The 22,999-nt window shown below is 45.6% G+C and overlaps 1 protein-coding gene across 1 annotated transcript; it reads right to left on the bottom strand.

Annotated features, from left to right (window-relative positions):
* Positions 1–1,939: 1,939 nt before the first annotated feature.
* On the bottom strand, positions 1,940–22,885 carry ELAC2 (elaC ribonuclease Z 2). Its single transcript, XM_083597692.1, is given in 25 exon segments — positions 1,940–3,001; positions 4,266–4,410; positions 5,104–5,182; positions 6,544–6,664; positions 7,231–7,330; positions 8,302–8,411; positions 8,568–8,606; positions 9,494–9,632; positions 10,877–10,973; positions 12,173–12,282; positions 13,470–13,558; positions 13,662–13,800; positions 14,538–14,636; positions 15,845–15,957; positions 16,428–16,500; positions 16,588–16,646; positions 17,870–17,928; positions 18,773–18,925; positions 19,827–19,895; positions 20,248–20,305; positions 20,970–21,034; positions 21,257–21,327; positions 21,416–21,466; positions 22,438–22,718; positions 22,721–22,885. Coding segments are annotated over 25 exon segments (2,712 nt in total). The 5' UTR covers positions 22,871–22,885; the 3' UTR covers positions 1,940–2,758.
* Between the last annotated feature and the right edge of the window lie 114 nt (positions 22,886–22,999).

Genomic DNA, 22,999 nt, shown 5'->3' with positions numbered 1-22,999 from the left:
GAACAGCCTAAAGGACAGCAGCTATAACCCACTATTATGGCTAAAGGAGGACATGGACCAGTGGGGAAAGCTTAGCGTCACATACTTATTCAAGTTCTACCAGCTTGGCTTGATGGAAATATCCTTGTTAAATGGCAAAAGATGTTGGATGATTTCATCAATGAGGGCAAAAGGTATACAGGTTCAATGGGCTGGAGGTTTAGGGTTTCCTAACTTCCAGTGCTACTACCATGCCTACCAGTTTAACAAAATGATTCACATGATGAGAGGGGACCATGAAATTTACTGGCGCTCTATGGAAATTGAAAGAGATCAAGAGTGTTACAGAGCTCTCCCTTTCTTGAAAATAGCACCAGTGAAACGGAAAACTCTTCCCAACCCATTTTATGCAACCACTTCAAAAACAGGGGGGAAATGGTCTTCACACTGGATATCTTCTCAATCACTGCTACTGCCATTTTTGTTACTCTTCCTTTCAAGACAATAATGGTATATTTTAAAACTTGGGCAGCAAAAGGTCTTTATCAGCTGAAAAGACCTTTTAAATGATGGGAGTCCTGTTGACAAAGGAGCAAATAAAAGCCCAGTTTAGTAATGATCCTCTCATAGAGTTTCATGAATTTCAAATTTGTCCTTTAGCTCAATTTGGCCTGAGACATTGAGCAATCTTGTTCATAAATTTTTGATTTTATTCTCTTAGCAGGCAGAGTAGAAGTAGCAAGGCACTAGTGTCAGAACACTTCCTTCTCTGCTGGGTTGGTAGTGCAAAGTGTGGGATACTGGTCTAATGGAAAAGCTGACTGATATGAGCAGGATTGGTAGAGTAGCAAATAACTACACGACCTTTAGAAGGTGTCTGAAGGCGGCCCTGTATGTTTTAAATGTTTTATTATGTTTATATATATATGTTGGAAGTCACCCAGAGTGGCTTGGGCAACCCAATCAGGGTACAAATAATAAAATTATTATTACTATTATTATTATTGAGTTAACAAATGCTAACAAATGCATCCACTTACCGTGTATGCTCTTTGTGCCAGTCTCTCAATTCACGTTTCCTTTTATTGCTTTTGCTATGTCACCCATGTATTGTACCCAGTATGACAGGCGCCCCCAAACTCGGCCCTCCAGATGTTTTGGGACTACAACTCCCATCATCCCTATCTAACAGGACCAGTGATCAGGGATGATGGGAATTGTAGTCCCAAAACATCTGGAGGGCCAAGTTTGGGGGGTGCCTGCATTATGATGTGCATAGCATGTTGTTGCTTGTTACTGTATTTTGGTCAAGCACATTTAGTAAAAAATTAATGCTTAAAACAAGGAGGAATATTGTTCAGATTGGAAAAATGCAGTAAAGGGCAAGAGCAACCAGTGATCTGTCCTGTTGGGGGGGCTGGGGGGGTAAAGTAAGGGAGGACATGGTAAAGGGTACAAAATTATGCACAGTGTGAAAGAGTGGACAGAAATAAGTTTCTCCCTAATAATCCTAGAACCAGGAATCATGCACTGAAGCTGCACGGTGGGAGATTCAGGACAGACAGAAGGAAGCAATTCTTCACACAATGCAGTTAAACTGCGGCCGTTGCACCTGCAAGATGTGGTGCTGACCACCAACAGATTTGTAAAGGGAATTAGACAAATTCATGGCGGATAAACGTACAAATAGTTGCTATTTCCAGGATCAGTACCAGCATGTCTCTGCATACCAGTTACAGGTGAACGTTGAGTGGGAGATGGCTATTGCTCTTATGTCATATGTAGATTTGGATGCTGGGCAATATGGGCTTTTGGTCTAACCCACCAGAGCTTTTCTTCTGACATGTTTACTCCAAAATGAATCAAAAAGGCAAGTTTGTTACAATAGTTCTGCTTCCAAAACCTTGTCATCCAGGACAACATGCGCGTTCACACACACACACACACACACACACACAGGTAATTAGTAAATATGATTTACTGGTTCCCTTATTTTAAAAAAATACAAGGAAGAATGACCTACAGCATCAATGCTGCAAATACCAAAGTGGTGGTGAGTTCTGCAAGATGTAACCTAGGTATCTTGTATTACTGCTGCAAGCAAGCATAGCTACAACGCATCACATCACATCCTCTTCCATAGTGAGGTATTTCCCCACTAAAAATGATAAATATTTAGGAAGTCGCAAAATAGACAGAATCACCCCTTATTCCAGAGGTCCTATCCCCATTTGTTAAAATATCCTGATTTCCCTTTGTCTAAATCAGTGGTTGCCAAACTCCCCTGCTTCCACAGACAACCTGAAAATTGCTGAGGGTCTTGGTGGACTACTTAGTGATTTTTCTGCCTGTTGTAGCAATTGTAACACACTGTGCTAGACGATGCATTTTTTTTACTGCATTTTTAGAGACACACTACAGATTATCTGAATGAAGCTCCATGGACCACAAGTTAGGAGCCCCGTCATTTGCTGATATCTGCCTCAACGTTTATAAAAAAGGAAAAATAAAATATTTCTAGCAAACAATCAGACAAGCCATTAGACTAGATCTGCACGCTGTAGCCAGGAAGCACATTTTGCCAGCTGTGCTAGTCATATGTCCAGCAGGAATTGCACCTGTAGAAGCAGCACTGGTAATTTACCAGAGGCCAACCAAGTTTGGCTAAGCTCAAGTGTGCAGCTGCCTTCCGGAATCTTCTGTGCTGTGCATACCACATGTCATGCATAAGTCACTCTCCCTGTCAGAAAGGCACAAAGGCAGCTGTCTGCTGCTGTGCTCAGCTGAGAGTTTTTAGCTTTTTGTTTGGCGCTCCGTGAGAATCCTCAGTGTGTTCCAATTTCATTTTGGCTGGTGCCTTGTTCTCAACAACAGTCCGGGCCTCGGAAGCTTTAATTGCCTCTTGGAGAAGACGCAGCTCCCGCTTCTCCCTCCGCTCTTCCATCTCCCCAATCTCATCTGCAAACAAGGCTTTCAGCGGCAGGATCAGTTTTGGAATAGCAGCAAAATCGCCAAAACGCACCTGGTGATGAAGGCAAATATTAGAGCAGCAGGAATTATGCAGTACTATATCTCCCAGCCAATAATAAACCAGGAATAGCTAACCTGCGGCCCTCCAGCTGTTGTTGGACTACAACTCCCATCATCCTGGATTATTGGCCATGTTGGCTGGGGCAGATGGGAACTGGGAGTCCAACAAACATCTGGTGGGCTACAGATTTTCTGTCGCTGCTATAAACTACTGTACTAGAGGAGGTATGTGCATAGCATTCTCTTGGTTGTGGACAAAAATGAGTTCCTTTTCCCAACCTTCAACTCCCCTTGACCTGTGTAAAGGTAAAGGTGACCCCTGACCAGTCGTGACCGACTCTGGGGTTGCGGCGCTCATCTCGCTTTATTGGCTGAGGGAGCCGGCGTACAGCTTCCGGGTCATGTGGCCAGCATGACTAAGCCGCTTCTGGCGAAGCAGTGCACGGAAACGCCGTTTACCTTCCCGCTGGAGCGGTACCTATTTATCTACTTGCACTTTGACGTGCTTTCGAACTGCTAGGTTGGCAGGAGCTGGGACCGAGCAACAGGAGCTCACCCCGTCGCAGGGTTTCGAACCGCCGACCTTCTGATCGGCAAGTCCTAGGCTCTGTGGTTTAACCCACAGCGCCACCTGCGTCCCGTTTGACCTGTGTAGGGCACACAAAAAGAAGGTTCAATGCAAGCCAGCACTGCCACAGTGCTGGACTACTGCAGTCTCTGGAGCCCCAACATACTTTTCTAATGTAAGTAAGTTGGGATCCCCAGCAAAAACCACCCAACAAAAGCTGACATATGACTGGGGAATGCTAGGAGCCAGCCCAATGTGGGTTTGATAAAGGAAGGTGAAACAAGCATCTCTGATCCCACTTGCTCTTGTTCTGTATGGTGTGCCCTCTTTGCAGATGCTAAAAGCCTGATTTAGTAAACATTTTCAAGGGAGAGAAAAACTTTTCTCAAATTACCTGAAAACGTGGAGCTCTCTTATACAGTGGTACCTCGGGTTAAGTACTTAATTCATTCCGGAGGTCCGTACTTAACCTGAAACTGTTCTTAATCTGAAGCACTACTTTAGCTAATGGGGCCTCCTGCTGCTGCCGTGCCGCCGGAGCACGGTTTCTGTTCTCATCCTGAAGCAAAGTTCTTAACCTGAAGCACTATTTCTGGGTTAGCGGAGTCTGTAACCTGAAGCGTATGTAACCTGAAGCGTATGTAAATCGGGGTACCACTGTACCTCAAAGCTCAAGTTCTTCACTCACCTGCATGTGATCGAATGCAATTCCAACTTTCTCACTGAAATCCTCACTGAAGAGAGGGATTTTGGCATAGCGCTGGCTGAAGTGATTGAGCATGATGAAGTCTGCATTCATCTTCATCCCAACTCCAATTGCTTGGGAGGTAGTACTATAGAAAGGAAGAACAGTAAAACAAAGGACTGTACAATATGAATTGTAAAAGGCTCCCTTCAGGTATCATAATAGCCAATACCCAGCATAAAAGAAAATACTAGGAGGAGAGGAAAACATACTATAACACTGCAGGAACAATATTTTATGAGCCAAAGCTTCCTATGCAGTTTAATTATTTCAGTTGCTATTATATATAACAAGCAAGCAGAAACACCCATGTCAACATGAAATGAAATGAGTTTGGGTCTTAGTAGTCCATAGCTTCCCTCCTGAGTTATGCTCTGGAACAGACTGTCATTTCATATTGTTTGGCTTCAATCTGCAGACATCCTGCCAAAATGCCAAAGCTAATTCTGCTAGAGATTGGGAAAGGCTGTAACTTTTCATTGCAATTATTTAGTTTCCCAGTAGAAAGCTATATTATTTCAAAGCACATAACCCTATCATTCACCCTTTTTTAAACATTTAAGATAAAAACAAGATAGGTCCAGACCTAAATAAAGCCTGACCCACAAAAGTGCCGAAGGCAGAAACAGCCAGTTGGTATCTGCACCAATCTTACACAACTACTAGAGGAACACAAGGTGCCTCTACACATTTCCCATTACTACTTCGATTCAATGAAGTACTGCCTTTTCATTTCATTTATACAGAAAATGCCAATACCACTTCCCCTTCTATAATTTACCTGTGCGTCTTCTCTATAGCTTCCTCTTCTAACCCATCTTCCAGTGTAGCTTCATGTATCAACAGAGAAGCATTTTTCCCTGTAAAAATGATTTGTCACATTTTAGGGGGAAGGGGGAGAAGGAAAATAATTACCGTATTTTTCGCACCATAGGACGCACCGGACAATAGGACGCACCTTGTTTTAGAGGGGGGAGAACAAGGGAAAAAAATTCTTCCGCTCTCTGCCCAGCGCCCCTTCAGCGAAGCGGCAGGAGGCGCTGCGCAGAGAGTGGGAGAATTTCCCCCCTCTTGTTTTCCCGCTCTTAAACAAGGTGCCGTTTAAGGTGCGTTCAGGCGGCTACCTTGGAAGGTTCCTTTCAACCTGCTCTTTGGGGCTGGCGGGGGACGCCCACCACCAGCCCCAAAGAGCAGGTCAGGGAGCAGCGGAAAGGAGCAGTGGAGAGGCTGCTGCCATAGTCACGCGTCACTTCTCCAGCTGGGAGAGGGTCGCGGGGCTATGGCTTCTTTAGCCCCGCACGCGCTCTCCCGGCTGGAGAGGTGACGCACGGCTATAGAGGCTCCTGCCATAGCCGCGCGTCACCTCTCCAGCCGGGAGAGAGTAAGCCGGGCTTCTTTAGCCCCACGCGCGCTCTCCCGGCTGGAGAGGTGGCGGGCGGCTATAGAGGCTCCTGCCATAGCCGCGCGTCACCTCTCCAGCCGGGAGAGGGTCGCGGGGGGCTGCTTTAGCCCCGCGCGCTCTCCCGGCTGGAGAGGTGACGCACGGCTATGGAGGCTCCTGCCATAGCCGCGCGTCACCTCTCCAGCCGGGAGAGGGTCGTGGGGGGCTGCTTTAGCCCCGCGCGCGCTCTCCCGGCTGGAGAGGTGACGCGCGGCTATGGAGGCTCCTGCCATAGCCGCGGGTCACCTCTCCAGCCGGGAGAGGGTTGTGGGGGGCTGCTTTAGCCCCGCGCGCCCTCTCCCGGCTGCAGAGGTGACGCGCGGCTATGGAGGCTCCTGCCATAGCCCCGCGTCACCTCTCCAGCCGGGAGAGGGTCGCGGGGGGCTGCTTTAGCCCCGCGCGCGCTCTCCCGGCTGGAGAGGTGACGCGCGGCTATGGAGGCTCCTGCCATAGCCGCGGGTCACCTCTCCAGCCGGGAAAGGGTCGCGGGGGGCTGCTTTAGCCCCCCGCGCGCTCTCCCGGCTGGAGAGGTGACGCGCGGCTATGGAGGCTCCTGCCATAGCCGCGCGTCACCTCTCCAGCCGGGAGAGGGTCGCGGGGCTATGGCGTCTTTGCTCCATAGGACGCACACAGATTTCCCCTTCATTTTTGAAGGGGAAAAAGTGCGTCCTATAGAGCGAAAAATACGGTAAACAAAGAGACATTTGGCTTTCCACACAGCATTCCCAACAATTATCAGATAATCTAGGACCATTGACAAAAAAACCCCAAAACACTTACCCATTTCGACTAAAGCATCACATGGCATAGTGTCACCAGAATATACTATTTTCCACCCAGATTTGTGAACCATGGAACAAGCAAAGGCATTCTTACAGTGCCGGACCTCACATGTCTGAAACTGAAAAGCACAACATGCTGGTCACTGGGATTCTCCTGTAGGGGAAAGAGCTTGGTTCCCTCGCTGGAGATCAATAAGTCAAGGTAAAGTAATCAATCACATTTACTTGTATGTACAAAGTAGCGGCCCCAATGCGGAAGTCACTACAAGGATTCAAACGCAATACATGTATAGATACAACGATGTAAAAATCATCAAACCCACCCCTTCATTATGTTAGTTTAACACAGCTGTAAAGCATCATTTAGCAACACTAACCAATTAGCAGCTGACACCTTTTGACACGTGCAATTTGTCCACTTTGTTGCTACCCTAATTTTACAGCATCAGCTATTCAGTAGTGCTTAATCTGCAATTCTCTTTGAAGCTTCTACAGCATTATTTGTTGCATTCCCCAGGCTGTCTTATCTTTAGTCCCTATTCAATCACATAAATTGTGGCCTTGTTTCTTTCAAGCTGGCTGTTTCTAAGCGAAGACAATTTAGCTAAACAATTTAACTCTTGCGGTCTCTACACTCCCACAGGGGCTTCCTTTCTACCCCCATCCCACCTCGAACCTGCCTTACCTTTGCAAAGTCGTATATCTCCATAAGCAAGCTAATGAAAGCCTTTGCTTTAGGTTTAAATACATCACAATCTTCTATTAAGAACCGTGCAGGAATCAAGCTGCAAGGGGGGGTGAAAGACGCAATATGATTATGCCAAGATTTTTCCATCCACCCCACAATTATCAAAAGAATAAGAACAGCAGTACCACCTAGTGCAGTCAAGGGGCAGCAATTAACCTCTTGAAATAGTACACTTCCCCATCTGCCTTCATAATCCCCTATTTGCCACTTGCTCCCAGATTTTGTGAAGGTGGTGATGACTGAAATCAGATGATGGTCAGGGACAGGGGGGGTTCAATCTGGCTTTCTTCAGGGATCAACAGTGTGCACAATTATCTGATTGACAGATAGGCATTACTTTAGGCCTTCTCCACTCCTGTGCTACAGACAAAAATCACCCTGTGATGCACTGCAAACTCTGTGATCTCTGGAATATGTAATATATGGTTCTTATTGGCCAATACAAGAGAGAAACAGAGCAAATGATCAGACTAAAAACAAATCCAAGCTTTAAGGCCACTTGTTAGTGGGGCAGAAACACCAAGGAAATCCCATCTCAATAAGCCTGCAAAGAGTTCATCATTTTCACCTTCATGGGTAAGAAAAGATGGGAAGCATGCATCAATATGGATTGAAGTAAATACATCTTAGCCTATAAGTGGGCATGAATTGCTAGACAATCTGGACCAGCAATAGATCCTTCAAAATGGACACAAGCATTTGCTATTAAACTAGCAACTATGACGGTCTTGAAGGTTTGGATGAAATTAGATACTTCAACCCAAACTTGACCTCTACCTAAAAACATTTCCCACTTTAAGAAAGCTTAAAAACAGACTCCTTTAGAGGCAGGACAGTGAGACATAGCAGAGGACAGCAAAAAAAGCAAAACAAAAAACACATTTCTGCAGCTGCACACCACGCATTGCGGTAAAGCATGGCAGCAGCTGCATCTGAAAATAGATGCAGTGCATCTGAGGGCCCTGCAGTGTTCCGTAGCAAAGCAAGACACCTGGTGTATCTACTCACTTGATGTGCCCCAAGATTTTTTGGCAATGGTCATGGTACTGGTGCAGCCATGTCATGATCAATGTGGGTGCAATCAGCAACAGCGGGCTGGAGGGCTGACCCAGGGTCTTCTGAGGTAAGAGAGAAGCAAAGGTCGGAGATGTTGCAATGCTAAGTAAATAGGAAGCATGCATCAGATCAGATACAAGGCAATGACTGACTCTGTTATGTGTCAGTGCTGCCACCCTCACAAAGTTGAGCTCTAGCTTTAAGGCTGACATACTTACAAATGCCCGGTGTCTCTGCAACAATATATTCAATAAGCCCTAGGAGAGAGGAGAGAGGCCCATTGTAAGTAAGACATCTGGCTGTACACTTGTCCATAAGCAACCCTAAAAAAAACCTGAAATGAAGTACAGTGGTAACTCTACTTACAGACGCAATCCGTTCCAGGGTGCTATTTGCACCCCAAAAAGGCCGTAAGTAGAGCGCAGCTTCTGCGCATAACGCAATAGAGCGCTCCTGTGCATGCACGAAGAGCGCTTCTGCACGTGCGGTGAAACCCAGAAGTATACACTTACGGGTTTGCCGCGTTCGCAACCCGAAAATCCACAACATGAACCTAACGCAACTAGAGGTATGACTGTACTACGCCACTCTATTTGCTTTAAGGGGGGGGGGGAACTACTGCTTGAAAAATAAAAGGAATGTTGCAGTGTAATGTACTTCCAAATATGTGGAGACTGTGCACAGGAAAGACAAAGTAGCTTTGCCCAATGTTAAATATCAGGTAAGGTTTTTTAAAATATAAATTAAAATAATAAATAATAATAATAATAATAATAATAATAAATAATAATAATAATAATAATTATTGAAGTGCACTTACTACTGTAAATTGTTCTAACTTACTACACCTCAAGACAAGGATTTGCTTTCAAACATTTATTTTATGGAAAGAAAAAAGGTCCCTGTAGCATTTCAAAGATGTCAACAAACTGGGTTAGCTGCTCAGCCACACAGTATCATCGTAACTTCATAATGGCTTGTCACCAAGAAAGAATTAGCTACACCAAACCACCTTTTTTAAAGGTTGATAGAAAAAATGAAGGCGCAGAGGAGGACATAGGGTAAAAACTACACACTTCCCCTGAGGACATGAACATATAGGAGAAAAAGAATGCTATAGTGCCCATCCCTATACAATACTCACTGTATGATGGTCAGCATGTATATGAGACACAAACACAGCTGCAATGTTACACAGGATTCGGTCAATTTCATCTCCATAATGACGGCAAAGCTGGCCAAATGTTCCTTCACCACAATCCAGAAGCAGAGACTGGGTAGGGCTAGCAAGAGAGTGAGTGCAGGTTTGTACCACATCTACTAGCATCAGGATATTGAGATATCTGTCCAGCATCCAAGGAAACAAAGGCCAGCAAAAGCTTCTGATGCTGACAGGATACAGCATCCCATGATACAACTTCAGGGATAAGGGCAAAGACAGTGGTTCCCAATTAGCTAAGTACTGCATGCCCCCTGCTTTTCAGAAGCCAAGCCATGGACCCCCTACTTCTGAAAATTTTGATATCTCTGTGGTAGTTCTTCTTATGTGAACAGTGCCACAGACCCCCTGGGTGGGTTACATGGACCACATGGGAACCACTGAACCAAGGTATCAAGTGAGGAGGTGTTGCTGCATGTTCTGGCACCATCCAATTACATGGTACCTCTAGATACGAACGGGATCTGTTCCGGAGCCCTGTTCGCATCTAGAAATAAACGTAACTAGCGATGGCATGTCTGCGCGCATCACTTTTTACCACTTCTGTGCATGTGTGTGACGTCATTTTGAGCATATGCGCAAGCGGCAAAACCCGGAAGCAACGCGCTCCATTACTTCTGGGTTGCCAAGGAGCGCAACTCGAACGCACTCAACATGAAGCATATTCAACCCGAGGTATGACTGTAGTAGGAAAGCACAAAAGTGCTTTCTCCATTGTTGTGCCTAGGCTGCCCTTGGGACATCCATCTGGCCCACTCCTTCCTCATGGCTTTTCCATCGTCAACTCAAGACTTTGTTTCAGCAGGCCTTTGGCTTGGCCAGGCCCGGCTTTATGCCTATCTCATGCGTCTGTCTTTGTTCCGTTTTTCCAGCTTCTCCTTTTGTTAGGTTTGTGATGGAAGCTGCTTGAGCATTTCAATTTGACACAGAAAGGCAGGGTTCTAAATTAATATAATAAAAGTTTCACACGTGCAGCTTGCTCAAAATGCAACAAAGCAGCATGTGCTACTGCAGGAAGATAAAAGAGAAGTCTTAGAATAAGCAATTGCTCGTCACATACTAAAGAGCCATCTTCAAAAAGCATCATCGCTTAAGTGAAAAGTCTGAGGTTAACTTCAGAGAAGGAATGTGGTGTTAAGCCTATAAGGTTTGATTGCTGGATACTGCTTGATGGCTACAATAGCTGGCAACAAGGTTAAAATGCTTTTTTTTTTTTTTAGCCCTCACCACTTGGCACTGGATGTTATTTGTCAATGATTCTTTATAAGAGAACCTGCCCCCACAGGACACTCTCGTGTTTGTACCTACCTAAGGTTTATCAGTGTAGAGCTAACGTTTCGGATTTTCATTGGGACTGCAGAGCCTGTTCCTAAGAAAACAACTTCTGGGTAGGAGCCAGTGGTTCCTAGAAACAGATAGAAAAGAACATGAATCCTGCAGACTCCTGTACTGCGACGGCTTACAATAATTTTATTATTTATACCCCACCCATCTGGCTGGGTTTCTACCTCTACTTCACCTGGAAAACAAAGCACAGCCGTCTGGAAGGAACAAGAAGAAGAAGAAGAAGAGTTTGGATTTGATATCCCGCCTTTCACTCCCTTTAAGGAGTCTCAAAGCGGCTAACATTCTCCTTTCCCTTCCTCCCCCACAACAAACACTCTGTGAGGTGAATGAGGCTGAGAGACTTCAGAGAAGTGTGACTGGCCCAAGGTCACCCAGCAGCTGCATGTGGAGGAGCGGAGACGCGAACCCGGTTCCCCTGATTACGAGACTACCGCTCTTAACCACTACACCACACTGGCTCTCAAGAAGTTAAACCCCAACAGTATTAGAAGGACTGGATTCTGGCCGTTGTCAGGTCAAGTGAAATAACTTTCTAGTGAATAAACGGTGTGATTTTTAATATGTTTTTAAACTTTCCCATTAAGCTTTCTCTTTCAACTGGAAAACACAGCCCTAAAAACATAATGGCAACTGATATGCTGCACAGCAAATAGTGAGAAGTGGAGGTGTCCACTCTACACCCCACTAGCTGCAGCCCAGCACACAACACACTACACCTTAAGCAAAGTTACACTGTTTGCTGGCAAATGCCTTTTGCGATACAACCAAGCACCGTATCCCCCAACCTTGCTCAATTATTAATTCTGAAGTTTTATCCTCCGCCTTTTCATTCAAATGCTTCTCAAATTGGCTTACGACAGGCTGTAATTAGACAAAATGAAATCCCACTCAGACACACAATCTAGCAGTCCCCTGACTGTTGGATGTGGTCATTTGCTGCTAACTATGCAGTGGACCTTTACAAGCACAACTCAACAGACAGGATCAGGAAGAAAAACTTAGAAAGGGGGCCCAGCAGGAGGCATTCCTTATTGCAGATGTTCTCAAGGGATGTAAACATTAAAGAAAATCAAGGAAGTAGGAATATTATGTCTAACATCCCTTCAAAGACAATGGCCAACTTTTCAGACATTGTCTTTAAATAGTTCTTATTCGCTGCTGCCTTTAGCCTCCAAAACACATCAGGAAAAAGAAGGTTGTATCACCCTCCCCCGAGCTTTCTCATTAGCCCTTTCCAAGCACAGGCAACCTATTCACCTGATGAGGCTGGTAAGCTCTCTTTGCACTTCTGCACACAGTCCTGGAAGTGAGGGAGTTCCAAGGCTTCAGCTACAAACTCAGCAGGATTACAAGCAAGAACAGCCTCCCTGAAAAAAACAGAAAGTGGAGCAGGGGAGGGGGAAAGAGAAAAATAACAGCCATTAATTTCCCAATCAAAGTACCTAATTACTTCTCCCAAGCATCCCGATTGCTCTTTCTGTTCAGTAAAATTTACTAGCACCAAGAAAGCATTTTTATCTTCCACCTGCAAACCCCAGGTGCTCTGGACCAAATCCCTTGGAAGTCCACTCACCAGACGAGCATCAGCTTAAACCAAAGGAGCCTTTTGCAATGTGCCGACCCTTCAATGCTCCATGTATCCTTCGTCTCAACCAGCCTACCTCACAAAGCTTTATTCCCCATTGCTACTGAAACCACTCTCTGAGTTAACAAGTAGCACTGGGGGCAGAAATAGACATTAGACAACATGGAGCTACCACTTGCCTCTAACCTCCTTCCTCACACCAGGGGGAAACTCATGGATTGTGTACTACAACTCCCATCAGCTTCTGTTGGTCATGCTGGCTGGGGCTGATGGGAATTGGAGACCACACCATCTGGCACCACATTGGCTACTCCCGCTCTGGTTTAATATGTGACATTAGAGTATTAGACCAACACACCATTCCACCCCTAGAAGTCAATGTTTGGGAAGGACAGGGTAACTCCCTGCACAATAGTGTTATGTCATGCACTGTGTCAAAACTTTTTTTTTTACTGACTTTAATATTAAAATTAACTAGGCCTTATTTGGAATTGGGCAGAAAAAGAAATGGAAAGGCAGTAGCTCCATGGCTCTCATAGTATCTACTTCTACAAAAGCGAAGAAAGGCAGGATTGTTATTTTAGTATTTAAATATTTAGGGAAGGGGAGGAAACCACAGGATTATTTAAAAAAAACAACTAAGCAGTGTACATAAAATAATTACAGTGGGATCTCGGTTTATGAACAGTCCTGTTTACGAACTATTCAGTTTACGAACTCTGCAAAATTGGAAGTAGTGTTCCGGTTTGTGAACTTTACCTCAGTCTATGAACAAAAGCCGAACAGTGGAAGGACACTGGCGGCGGGAGGCCTCATTAGGGAAAGCATGCCTCGGTTTAAGAACAGATTTGGTTTAAGAACAGACTTCAGGAAAGGATTAAGTTTGTAAACTGAGGTACCACTATATCTGAAAGTAATTTTGAAGGCCTTATGTCCCTATCCAAGGACAAGTTATAAGGGCTCACCAACCTCTGCCATTCTGGTTTGGGCCTCAGCTGGTACTTGAGAAGGCACTCTCCGCGTGTGACAGGTACATCGAACGTGGCCTCTTCTTCCTGCTGGGCAGACAAGAAAATATAAAAAACTGTGCTACCAAAACAGTTGTGCAAAAGAAAGGCACTCCCCTTGTTTTCACACTCTGAAATCAAGCAGAAACTTCACCTTGCTATTGTAGCAGGTAAGCAGCGGGAAGATCTCTGGGTGGATAAGGTTGAGCTGGGTCTGAATCTTGTGGCTGCGGAGTTGGTGCACCGAACGGCAATTCTCGTTGAGTATCAGGTGCTGAGTACTGGCTCCAAATCTGGTGGGATAAGAAAAAAAACAAACACACGGCTCTAGCAGGTTTAAACTTGAGGTTACTATTAGAATTTGTAAATGAGGAGGGCCGTTTTGACTAGAATTGGGCCTTCTTGGTAGAGTCCCTCAATGTTCTGCACAGTAACACAGTTCACATTACTTACAATGTATTCACCTTGTCAGGTCTTGCTCCTTACTGTGTTCCCAGTCTGAACACAAGTTTCCCTATGTTTAGCCCTGCTGGGATACTTGGCCTGTCTCTCAGGCTACAAGGACAAGGTTTGTTTATCTTGCCTCCCAGATAATTTTTTAAATTTTATTTCCCTACAAGTTGTGTTACTGAATGCACACAGAAGAACAGCACAAATCACATCAGCAAGAAAAAAAGAAAACTGGGGAAAGGAGTGCCTAAGAATATGACAGGCTTTGCTTGCAGACAGGAGTTGCAGCTCATTCACAGAAATTTTATCCAGATAAGATTTGCCAGAGGAGTAGATTTAAGCAGGGAAGCTTGAAAACTGATAGACTGTAGTGACTTTAAAACCATGAGCTAAGTGGTCCCTTGGACTTAGAAGGCAACTTATCTTCCACAATTTAAGCCCAGTTATGTGTCAGCTGAGAGGAATGCAGCTGGCATGTGCACCAGCATCTAGGAGGTGGGGCTGCCCCATCTGTTCAGTACCCATGGGAACATCTGAACAGGGCCTACAGACAGTATATAATTCCAGCCAACACACATACCTTTCTAGCCACTGCTTATACCGGCTGTCCTTCAGAATACGTTCTGGAGTTATATGAACGACTAAAGCCACAGGAGTCTCCTGTTTTCCTTCTTGATACCTGCAAACAAAACGAACAGTTAAAAGCAATATTTCTAGCATGTGGGGACAGATCAACCAACTCACATGGAGCTCACGGAGCAGGGGGCGGAGGTGAAGCTCCAGGGAGGGAGGGATGGGCTCCCAAGGTAGATGATAACTTATTATAAAGAGCAGACCTGCTGGATCAGGTAAAAGGATCCTCTAGTTCAGCATCCTGTCCTCACAGTGGACAAGCAGGTGCATCATCAGGTAAATACCGCTGGCAGTAGGCCCTTATGACAGGGTTTCTGGAAATGGCAACATTGTTAGTGCCATATCACGCCAGTGTAATTTGGGAAGATGGGAGTTACTGTTTTGCTCTTCTGTTTTCCCGTATATGACTTCAGAACGCAAGCAGAGAGATCTAATGCCAATATGAGATTACCATCCCACTCTACAGACAACTGTATGCACATGACTGCCCGCAATCATCTCCAAACACATCGGTGGGGCAGATGGCTGGGTAGCAGCCCAGAAGGCAGAATAACTTTAAAGCGTGTACACACAAAACTGGAAATTCAAGTAATTAAAGAGGCACCAATAGAAAGCATCAGCTGCAACATTTCTGCAACATTTCCTCTAGGATCAGCAACATGGAGAGCAAAGTGAATACTTGACACAAGCCCAGTGGAAGCCTTTGACAAGCTTCTTCAAAGTGAATCAACTGCTTCTGGTCAGACAGTAGAATACTTTCATACCACTTCCAAGATGGCCAAACACAGAACACTGAAGGAGCCATGGAAGCCACAGGCATCTGTGTGAAGTGCAGTAAGCCCTTAGTTGAAGAGCTATTATCGGCAGCCACAGTGTCAGAGCAGAAGAGCGTTGCTCACAGGGAAATATCCTTCAGACACCTCAGAACAGTGTGCCTAGGCTCCTCTACTCTCACAAGTCCATCTGGGCAGGACCACTGGCTATCTAGAACAGCACTAGTGATCTCCTAGCAGTTCCATATTGCCAGTTCCCACAGAGCATTGGTTTCTAGCCAGTTGCCCACTATTTTGTTCATGTGCACTGCATCTTTCCGTCCTACACACAAAAATTACTTCTTGCTAGATCTCTTGCAAGTCACACATCAGCTCCAATACGTTGTTGGCAGGAAATGCCAACTGCACAGGAAGGCACACACACACACACCCTACCCCACATACTGAATATGAAGGTAGACATGCACATTCTTAACCATACCTTCTCAGTGTGTCATTTTCACAGACTGCATCTATAAAACCTTCATGAGGACACTCCACTATTATGAAAACTGCTCCTGGGTCTGTAGGTGTGCAAATTTCTTCAGCCAAGATCTGGAACAATCACACATCTCAGTATACGCTATTTAACATGTACGAACAACACAAAATTCAAGGACTATGTATTTGGTGTCCCAAGCTGACAATTTGAAAGCTACACCTAAAGAGTCAAGAGACTGGCATGAAGCAATTCTTGTCATCTATGCAAATACTTCACAGGAAGTATTGGCTTTAGAAAGTCAGTCACTTGAATCCACCATGATGAAAAGATCCAATGCTTCCCTCCACCTCTAGCCATTTCATGACATTTCTGACGTTATAAGAACAAATCAATACACCCATAACCAGTGTAGCTTCATGTGCTAATCAGAGATCACCAGCGATAAAAGACAGAATGTTTTAGGCTGTGCTCCCTTCAGCCAAACAACAAGTACACAAGTTCAGTTACATCCAAAAGGCAGCGACTCACAACAAGAAGCAGGGTCAGACCACGTGGGTGAAAGAATTTGTCCTAAGAGCCATACCTCTCTGCCTTCAAATGTGATGTTCTCTCCATCTTTCACGGCTGCTATGATGGGAGCAATTGCTGCAGTGCCCCTAAAAATAAATTATAAAAAGTTTGTCAACTTAATCAGAGGGATTAATATGTGGGGGGAAACTCACTAGAAGCCCTTCTGTACTTACACAGGTAAGCCAAGCTCCTTTGCTTTCATCACCAAGAAGTTCCCTTTCTTTGGATGGAGCTGAAGTTAAACAAAGCACATTTAGTTACAAGTTGTTACATCAGAAAACTCCCTTCAAGACATCTACCTACAAACTGATATTAAAATACAAGGGAATGAGAAAGAGACTTGTCTGACATGCCTCCAGGCAGAAACTGGAGGGGAGGAAAGTCTCATGTGGAATGAAGTCGACATCTGCAGTGAGGTGTATCAAAAAATACCGAATCCTCCAACAGGCAGCCAGTTTCATAAGAAAGCAACCTAAAGCTGTAATCCTAAAAAAACTTACTAGGGAGTAACACCACTGACCAGAGTGGGACTTGCTTCCAAGCAGGCAGGCATAGACTTGTGCTGCATGTGTTTTAATAACCACAACTTTAAGGCATTTCACAGTCAAAATTATCCCTAGTCAATGTGAAACATTTCCAAGGAAGCCAATCATATATATGTTGGGGGGGGTGTCTCTCGCACACATATAATAAATCCTGATACAATACAATCGTAAGAATATCTATTAAGAACTGTGCTTAAGCCTGCAATCTCAAACATTCCTCAGTTTCCCATAAGCAGGAAAAGTGAAAAAGCAAATGACCACTTACTCAGATAGGCTCCCTCCTAATAGCAAAGCACCAGGCTAGTATTCAGCCTCAACTGTTCTCCACTTCTGAGCTATTAAAGCTGTGACATGAAGTCTTTATCCAGGAAGTCCCAAGTTCCTGGGAAGCATCATTCTGTACAAAGGTGATGAACCTGCAATGCCACTTATGGTGCCCCCTCCCTTAAACCACCCCCCATTTGAAATAAGGTCCTAATGTTCAGGAAGCGGGAATAAGTGCTTCTTGTGATGGCACACTGCCAGGGGAAGAAAAGGCACCTTTGCGGGGTAAACAGAGGGCTTTCTATCCCAATCTGACACCGAACTCAGAGGAGAGATTACTCTCTTTCTACCTGGCATGGGGAGTAAAGACAGCATGTGCGCTTGCACATATGTGCACATGTGACCGAAGGCGTTAGTGGTGGGAGTGTTCTGTACATGCAAGTGTGGGCTGTATATGTGTTCTATGTGCAGCCAGTGTTTGCGTCTGAGTGTGTGTGCTTAAGATACTTTGACCACACTGCTGGCATGTGGCCCTCAAAGGGTTAGCCAAACATCAGTACCACAAAAGGTTAGCTACCCTTGCTGTACACAGAAGCCGGGTGTAAAATAGACATTGAGGCACCTTCTTATTCAGGGCAACTCTTACCTTACAAATGAATGCAACAACAAGTGATGGGTCCCTCTGACCGATACGCCAGCTACCATCTTAAATGCAAAAACAGAAACCCTGTGTTTAAGATTCAAGCAGTTTGCACAACTTTAGATAATAAACGTAAATTCTCTGCCAAAATTAACAAGCTAGCATGCCTTGACCATGGGCCAAGCTCAATAGAGCAAATGCTTTGCTTGCAGAAGGTCCCATGTTCAGAAGGTCCCCTGCATCTCCAAATAGAACTGGGGGAGACTCCCTATCTAAAAACCTGGAAAGCTGCTGCCAGTCAAGTGTAGACAGTAGCGAGGTAGATGGACCATTGGCCTGACTCAGTACTAGGCAACGTTCTATGTTCTTATGACCCCATGATATTCAGATAACATGGTCCCCAATACTGAAAAGCCCAGCTATCTACCTGCCCTTGGAGAACCCAAGGCTCAGTTGCTGCCCCAGGCTTTCCCATTTCTGTTGGAGGGGGCAGACACAACATCAATGTTGTCCACTCTGCTCCAGTCTGGTGCCAGGTTATGGACTACAACTCCCATCATCCCAGCCAGCACAGCCAATGGTCAGGGATAATAGGACTTGTAGCCCAAAACATCTGGAGGTTGTTGCAGTGTACTATTTGATGTAAAGCTCCCCAAGGATCCTTCCGGCTCAAAACAGGAATAATAAAATCAAATAAATAATTAAACTCCAGAGAGAAATACCTTAACCTAATTTAACATTAGTTATACCAGAAACAATCTTTTGTTTTACCCTCTGCTACCATGCAGCTTAAACTTAGTGCTGGACTTAGTGCTCCTAATTTCCAGGCAGCCCTCCTTCAATACATCTGTATTTAACTGGTGGGTCCTGACACATTCTTGGAACCAATGAGTAGCAAGGCTTCCGCACCCATTTTCTCAGGGGACTCTTTACTCCTGCCACCCTGCACAGACTGCTGCTCCACAGAGGGAGATCCCCGTCCTGTGAGGTGCTTTTGTTCAGCCTCACCAGCTGGTGACTCAGGCCCTGGATGTAGCCTTTGCTCAACCTCTGGCTTTTTGCCTGTTCCAGAAAATAAAATGGGGAGAGGGGTTAAATTTGTGCACATGCGCACGCACGCGCGCGCACGCACGCACACACACACACATTTCTACTCCAGGAACACTATTTAAACTGGAAATAAGGATATATTCAACTGTTTTCATGTATCACTCTGAATATCTTTATGTGGAAAATTGGTACTCAACTTGTTAGCTGTTGCAAAGTATCATCAGCTCACTGCTACCATCCAGAAATAGTCCCATTGATGCTCCCAAAGTATCTGGATTCTCACCACAACTACCCATTTAGCAAGACACCATTTCAATGGGGATATTATAAGAAAAAGACAAGGGTAGAATACAGGACAGGACCTATGTAAGGCAAAGAATTAACTGCTAGAGGACATTTTTGTGGGTCAGTCTTTACAATTAGGGAGTAAATATTCCCTGTTAAGACATAATGGTGCAGATTCAACTAACTGGTCCTGTTAGCAGTGCCTGCACAAGGACTTCTGCTACTGCAAAGGGGCTTCCCCCACCTTCCTCCCTTCAAAAAAGAACTGGCTCGGGGGTGCTAGGAGAACCCCCAGAACAGCACATGGGTGGAGGAAATAACTGCATTAGGCAAAAAGAAATATTTGTGCTGTCAGAGCAATCTCCTTGGTACTACACTGAAACCTCCTCTGCATTCTGTGTGGCCTGGGTAGATCTGTCTCAGTCATGTCTACCCTTTGCAAGGAAGTGTGGAGATGAATACAAAACTCCATATGATATGGAAGCCGTTAAGCAGCAGAAAAGGAAAGTTATAGAATGAAATGAAAAGTGCAAAGTAAAATCCCACATAACCCAAACCAGAGCCCCAAGGCTGTTCTCAGCTCATGTTCATTCCTCCTTTACTGTTAAAATTATGACACTGTACTCACCTACCAGGGGAACCTGATAGACTGTCATTGTCTCATCCTGATATTCTGGATCAGAATGGGGCCGTACAGCTAGTAACAAAACAGACAAAATACTATTCAGTGTGATGTTACTGTTAATGCACATTCTTTCTACGAATAAGAGAACATAAGTAAGATTATTTCAAAGTTGGATAAAATATGCCCAAATCAAAATCTATGGAACACAAATCCCATCCTCAGACTTCAGCTGGCTCCTTGCTAGATGCCTCCGAAGAAGATGGTAAGGTCAACAACATGAAGGAAGTTGCTGCAGGGGAATTCAGCATCAAAGACAACAGCAAAGATGTGGAGCAGGCTTCTGCTCTAGCTAGACAAGTCTTCCATCCAATCAGACCGCAGTAATTATGTATTTTAAGCACACATACAAACCTGCAGTACCTACCTATGTCTATTCCTTTTAATGGACCAGAAAATACTTTGATTGCCTCCAAGTAGTTTTGCTGGAATATATACAGGAGGGGGGGGTAAGAAGGGAGTGAAGGGGAGGGAGGGGAGAGGAAGAGAGAGAGAGAGAAAATGTCAAAATTACAGCATTGCACAGGTTTTTTCTAGCAAGACAATAGCATGGATTACTCTTATGTTTCCTATTTAACCATATGCACCCCACACTGCACACACAGCTTTTAGCAGTAAAGTAACGGCTTATACAAGTGGAGAAGGGCAGATGGCAACAACTCAGACTAGAATCAACTTAGATCAAGTTACAGATGTTAAGAAGGAAGCCATTATTTCCTGAAAGTAAGGAATAAGTTTTAAGTTCTCAAGTTTGTCCTCCTGACAGTACATACAGTACCACAAAAGCTTAAAGCTTCAATCCTATACAGATATATTTGGGGAAAAGTCACACTGAACACAGTGGGACCTACTTCTGAGTCAACATATACAGAATTGCACTATTATACAAGCTCAGGGCTCTTACAAAGCTTGTTGTTCCCTGTCGCAGAGGACAGCTCTCAGGTGGGATGTGTTTGAGCCCACCATCACCCCTGGCAACCAGGTGACCGCAGGGGTGCATTAGTTCAAACAGTTTATCCAAGAATGCTGTAATGGCATTAAGGGATGAAGGGTCTCACAGGCAAGCACTGTAGGAACAGCATCACTCACCAGCTGTGGTGGCCCAGAAAGCACACACTTTGGAACCCCTGTTTCTTTTAAGGTAAGAATCATTCCTGGAAGAGAGAGCAAGAGCTAGTTTTCAGTATGAAACTGCAAAATGAATGTTTTGAAACCCAAATAAGTCTTCCTACTTCTACTACAGCACTAGTTTACTGGTTTACTTTTCAGAACTACTTGCAGCCTAACCATCTATAACATCAGCATTCTTCTCAAAATAATGAAGAGCTCAAAACAGCTAAATTAAAACACAGAATCTATTACCTAGTTGAACTCACCTGACAAGCCACCAACATTTGCCCAGTTCATTCTGGTGATGAAGATATTGTCTAAGCGAGCCACTTTTAACCTGTAGCAAAGACAAGAATTAGAATAATTTGTCTGCTAGGATTCTGACCACCTGTGCAACCAACCTCAATCCCAATTATTATACTTACTTGTGTTCTTGCATAAGGCGCTGCACTCCTTCCCCACAATTAAAAAGATACCTGGAATGTAATATTTTAGTTTAAGGAATTTTCAGATTTATGAAAGCAACAACAAATCTAAAACACCCAGGACTGGCCCAAGCAGCGAAGTACGAGACAGCTCTCCCTCCCCAGTTCACATACAGTAGCCAACTGATTAGCAGCTGAATCTAAACATGGTGATGAGGCAGCGCTGGAGGCAGCAGATCAGTTTAGAGCAGGGTAGGCAACCTATGGCCAGGGGCCAGATGCGGCCCAATCGCCTTCTCAATCTGGCCCGCGGACGGTCCAGGAATCAGTGTGTTTTTACATGAGTAGAATGTGTGCTTTTATTGAAAATGCATCTCTGGGTTATTTGTAGGGCATAGGAATTCGTTCATTTTTTCCCTCCAAAATATAGTCCGGCCCACCACATGGTCTGAAGGACGGTGGACCGGCCCACAGCTGGAAAAGGTTGCTGACCCCTGGTTTAGGGGTCCCAGGACAGGCTGCATGGTAGCAGGGGGAGCTCAGGGCAAACAAAAAGGGGACGCTACTGCTTCCCCACAGCACGAGCTGTCACCGCACTCAGGCTAATGAAAGGGCCAGCCTTCAAGATGACCTGATTGCACCTTGTATCCAGCAAAGCCTCGTGAACTGGGTGCGTCTACGTCTGACACGCATCATATGCGGCAGACTGGAGGGGCGCTCCTGGGGGAGGGCTGGGTGTGCCCTGGCCGTCTTGCCTGCTCCACCGCTATGCAACTGGGCGTGATCACGCCTGCCAGTCCTAATGCACAGGGCGATGGGGAGAGGGCCCAGGTGTGCTGCCTGCACTAACAAGGCCGAGATAGGCAGGAAAGGAAACGTCATTTAAGGAGGAAGATGCGCTGGAAAGAACAACCGCGTTGGGCGAAGAGAAGCGTCGCTCCTCTTCCCTGAACTAAAAACCGGGACGAAGGGAAGGAGGCGCTTTATATAGGGGAGGCTCAAGGCCTCGGGACACCACTAACCGGTTATACTCGGAGAACACATAGAGCGCGGCTCCGGCATCCCGCGTCCCGGCCGCCGCCACTTGCAAGAAGACGGTCCTGGGCCCCGAGGGCTGGAAGGGCCCCGTGGCTCCCTGGCGCTTCTCTCGCGAGCGCAGGTGCCGCAGCGAGTCCTTCGGCGGGCGCTGGCGACGGAAGGCGCCGCCCCCGGACATGGCTCTGGCCGTCACCCGCAGGAGACCCCGCCACATCCAGCCACCGCGCTCCGCCGCTGCTCGGGAGACGCAGCCAACTGACTGCTGGCTCCACTCCACTCCACTCCGCCGCCCAGCGCACGCTGCCCAGACTCCCCGCCCACTTGGCCGCTCGCGGGCCAATCCCGTCCTCGGCCCCCGCTCGCGACCGTCGTTCTAACTCCCAGCAGCCAATAGCCAGAAAGAGAACCGCGCACCATGTGAGGCAGCCCGGCCAGTAGGAAACTAACTGTAACCCGATTTCCTCGTTTCATGTGACGGAGCCTTGGCCATAGAGACTTCGTATATCTTGACAGACAAGAAACCATCGAGATGATGGGATTTTTCTC

Source organism: Podarcis filfolensis, assembly GCF_964270895.1.
Source record: "Podarcis filfolensis genome assembly, chromosome: 2".
NCBI classification, from domain to species: domain Eukaryota; kingdom Metazoa; phylum Chordata; class Lepidosauria; order Squamata; family Lacertidae; genus Podarcis; species Podarcis filfolensis.
This window is presented reverse-complemented; position numbering and strand designations above follow the sequence as displayed.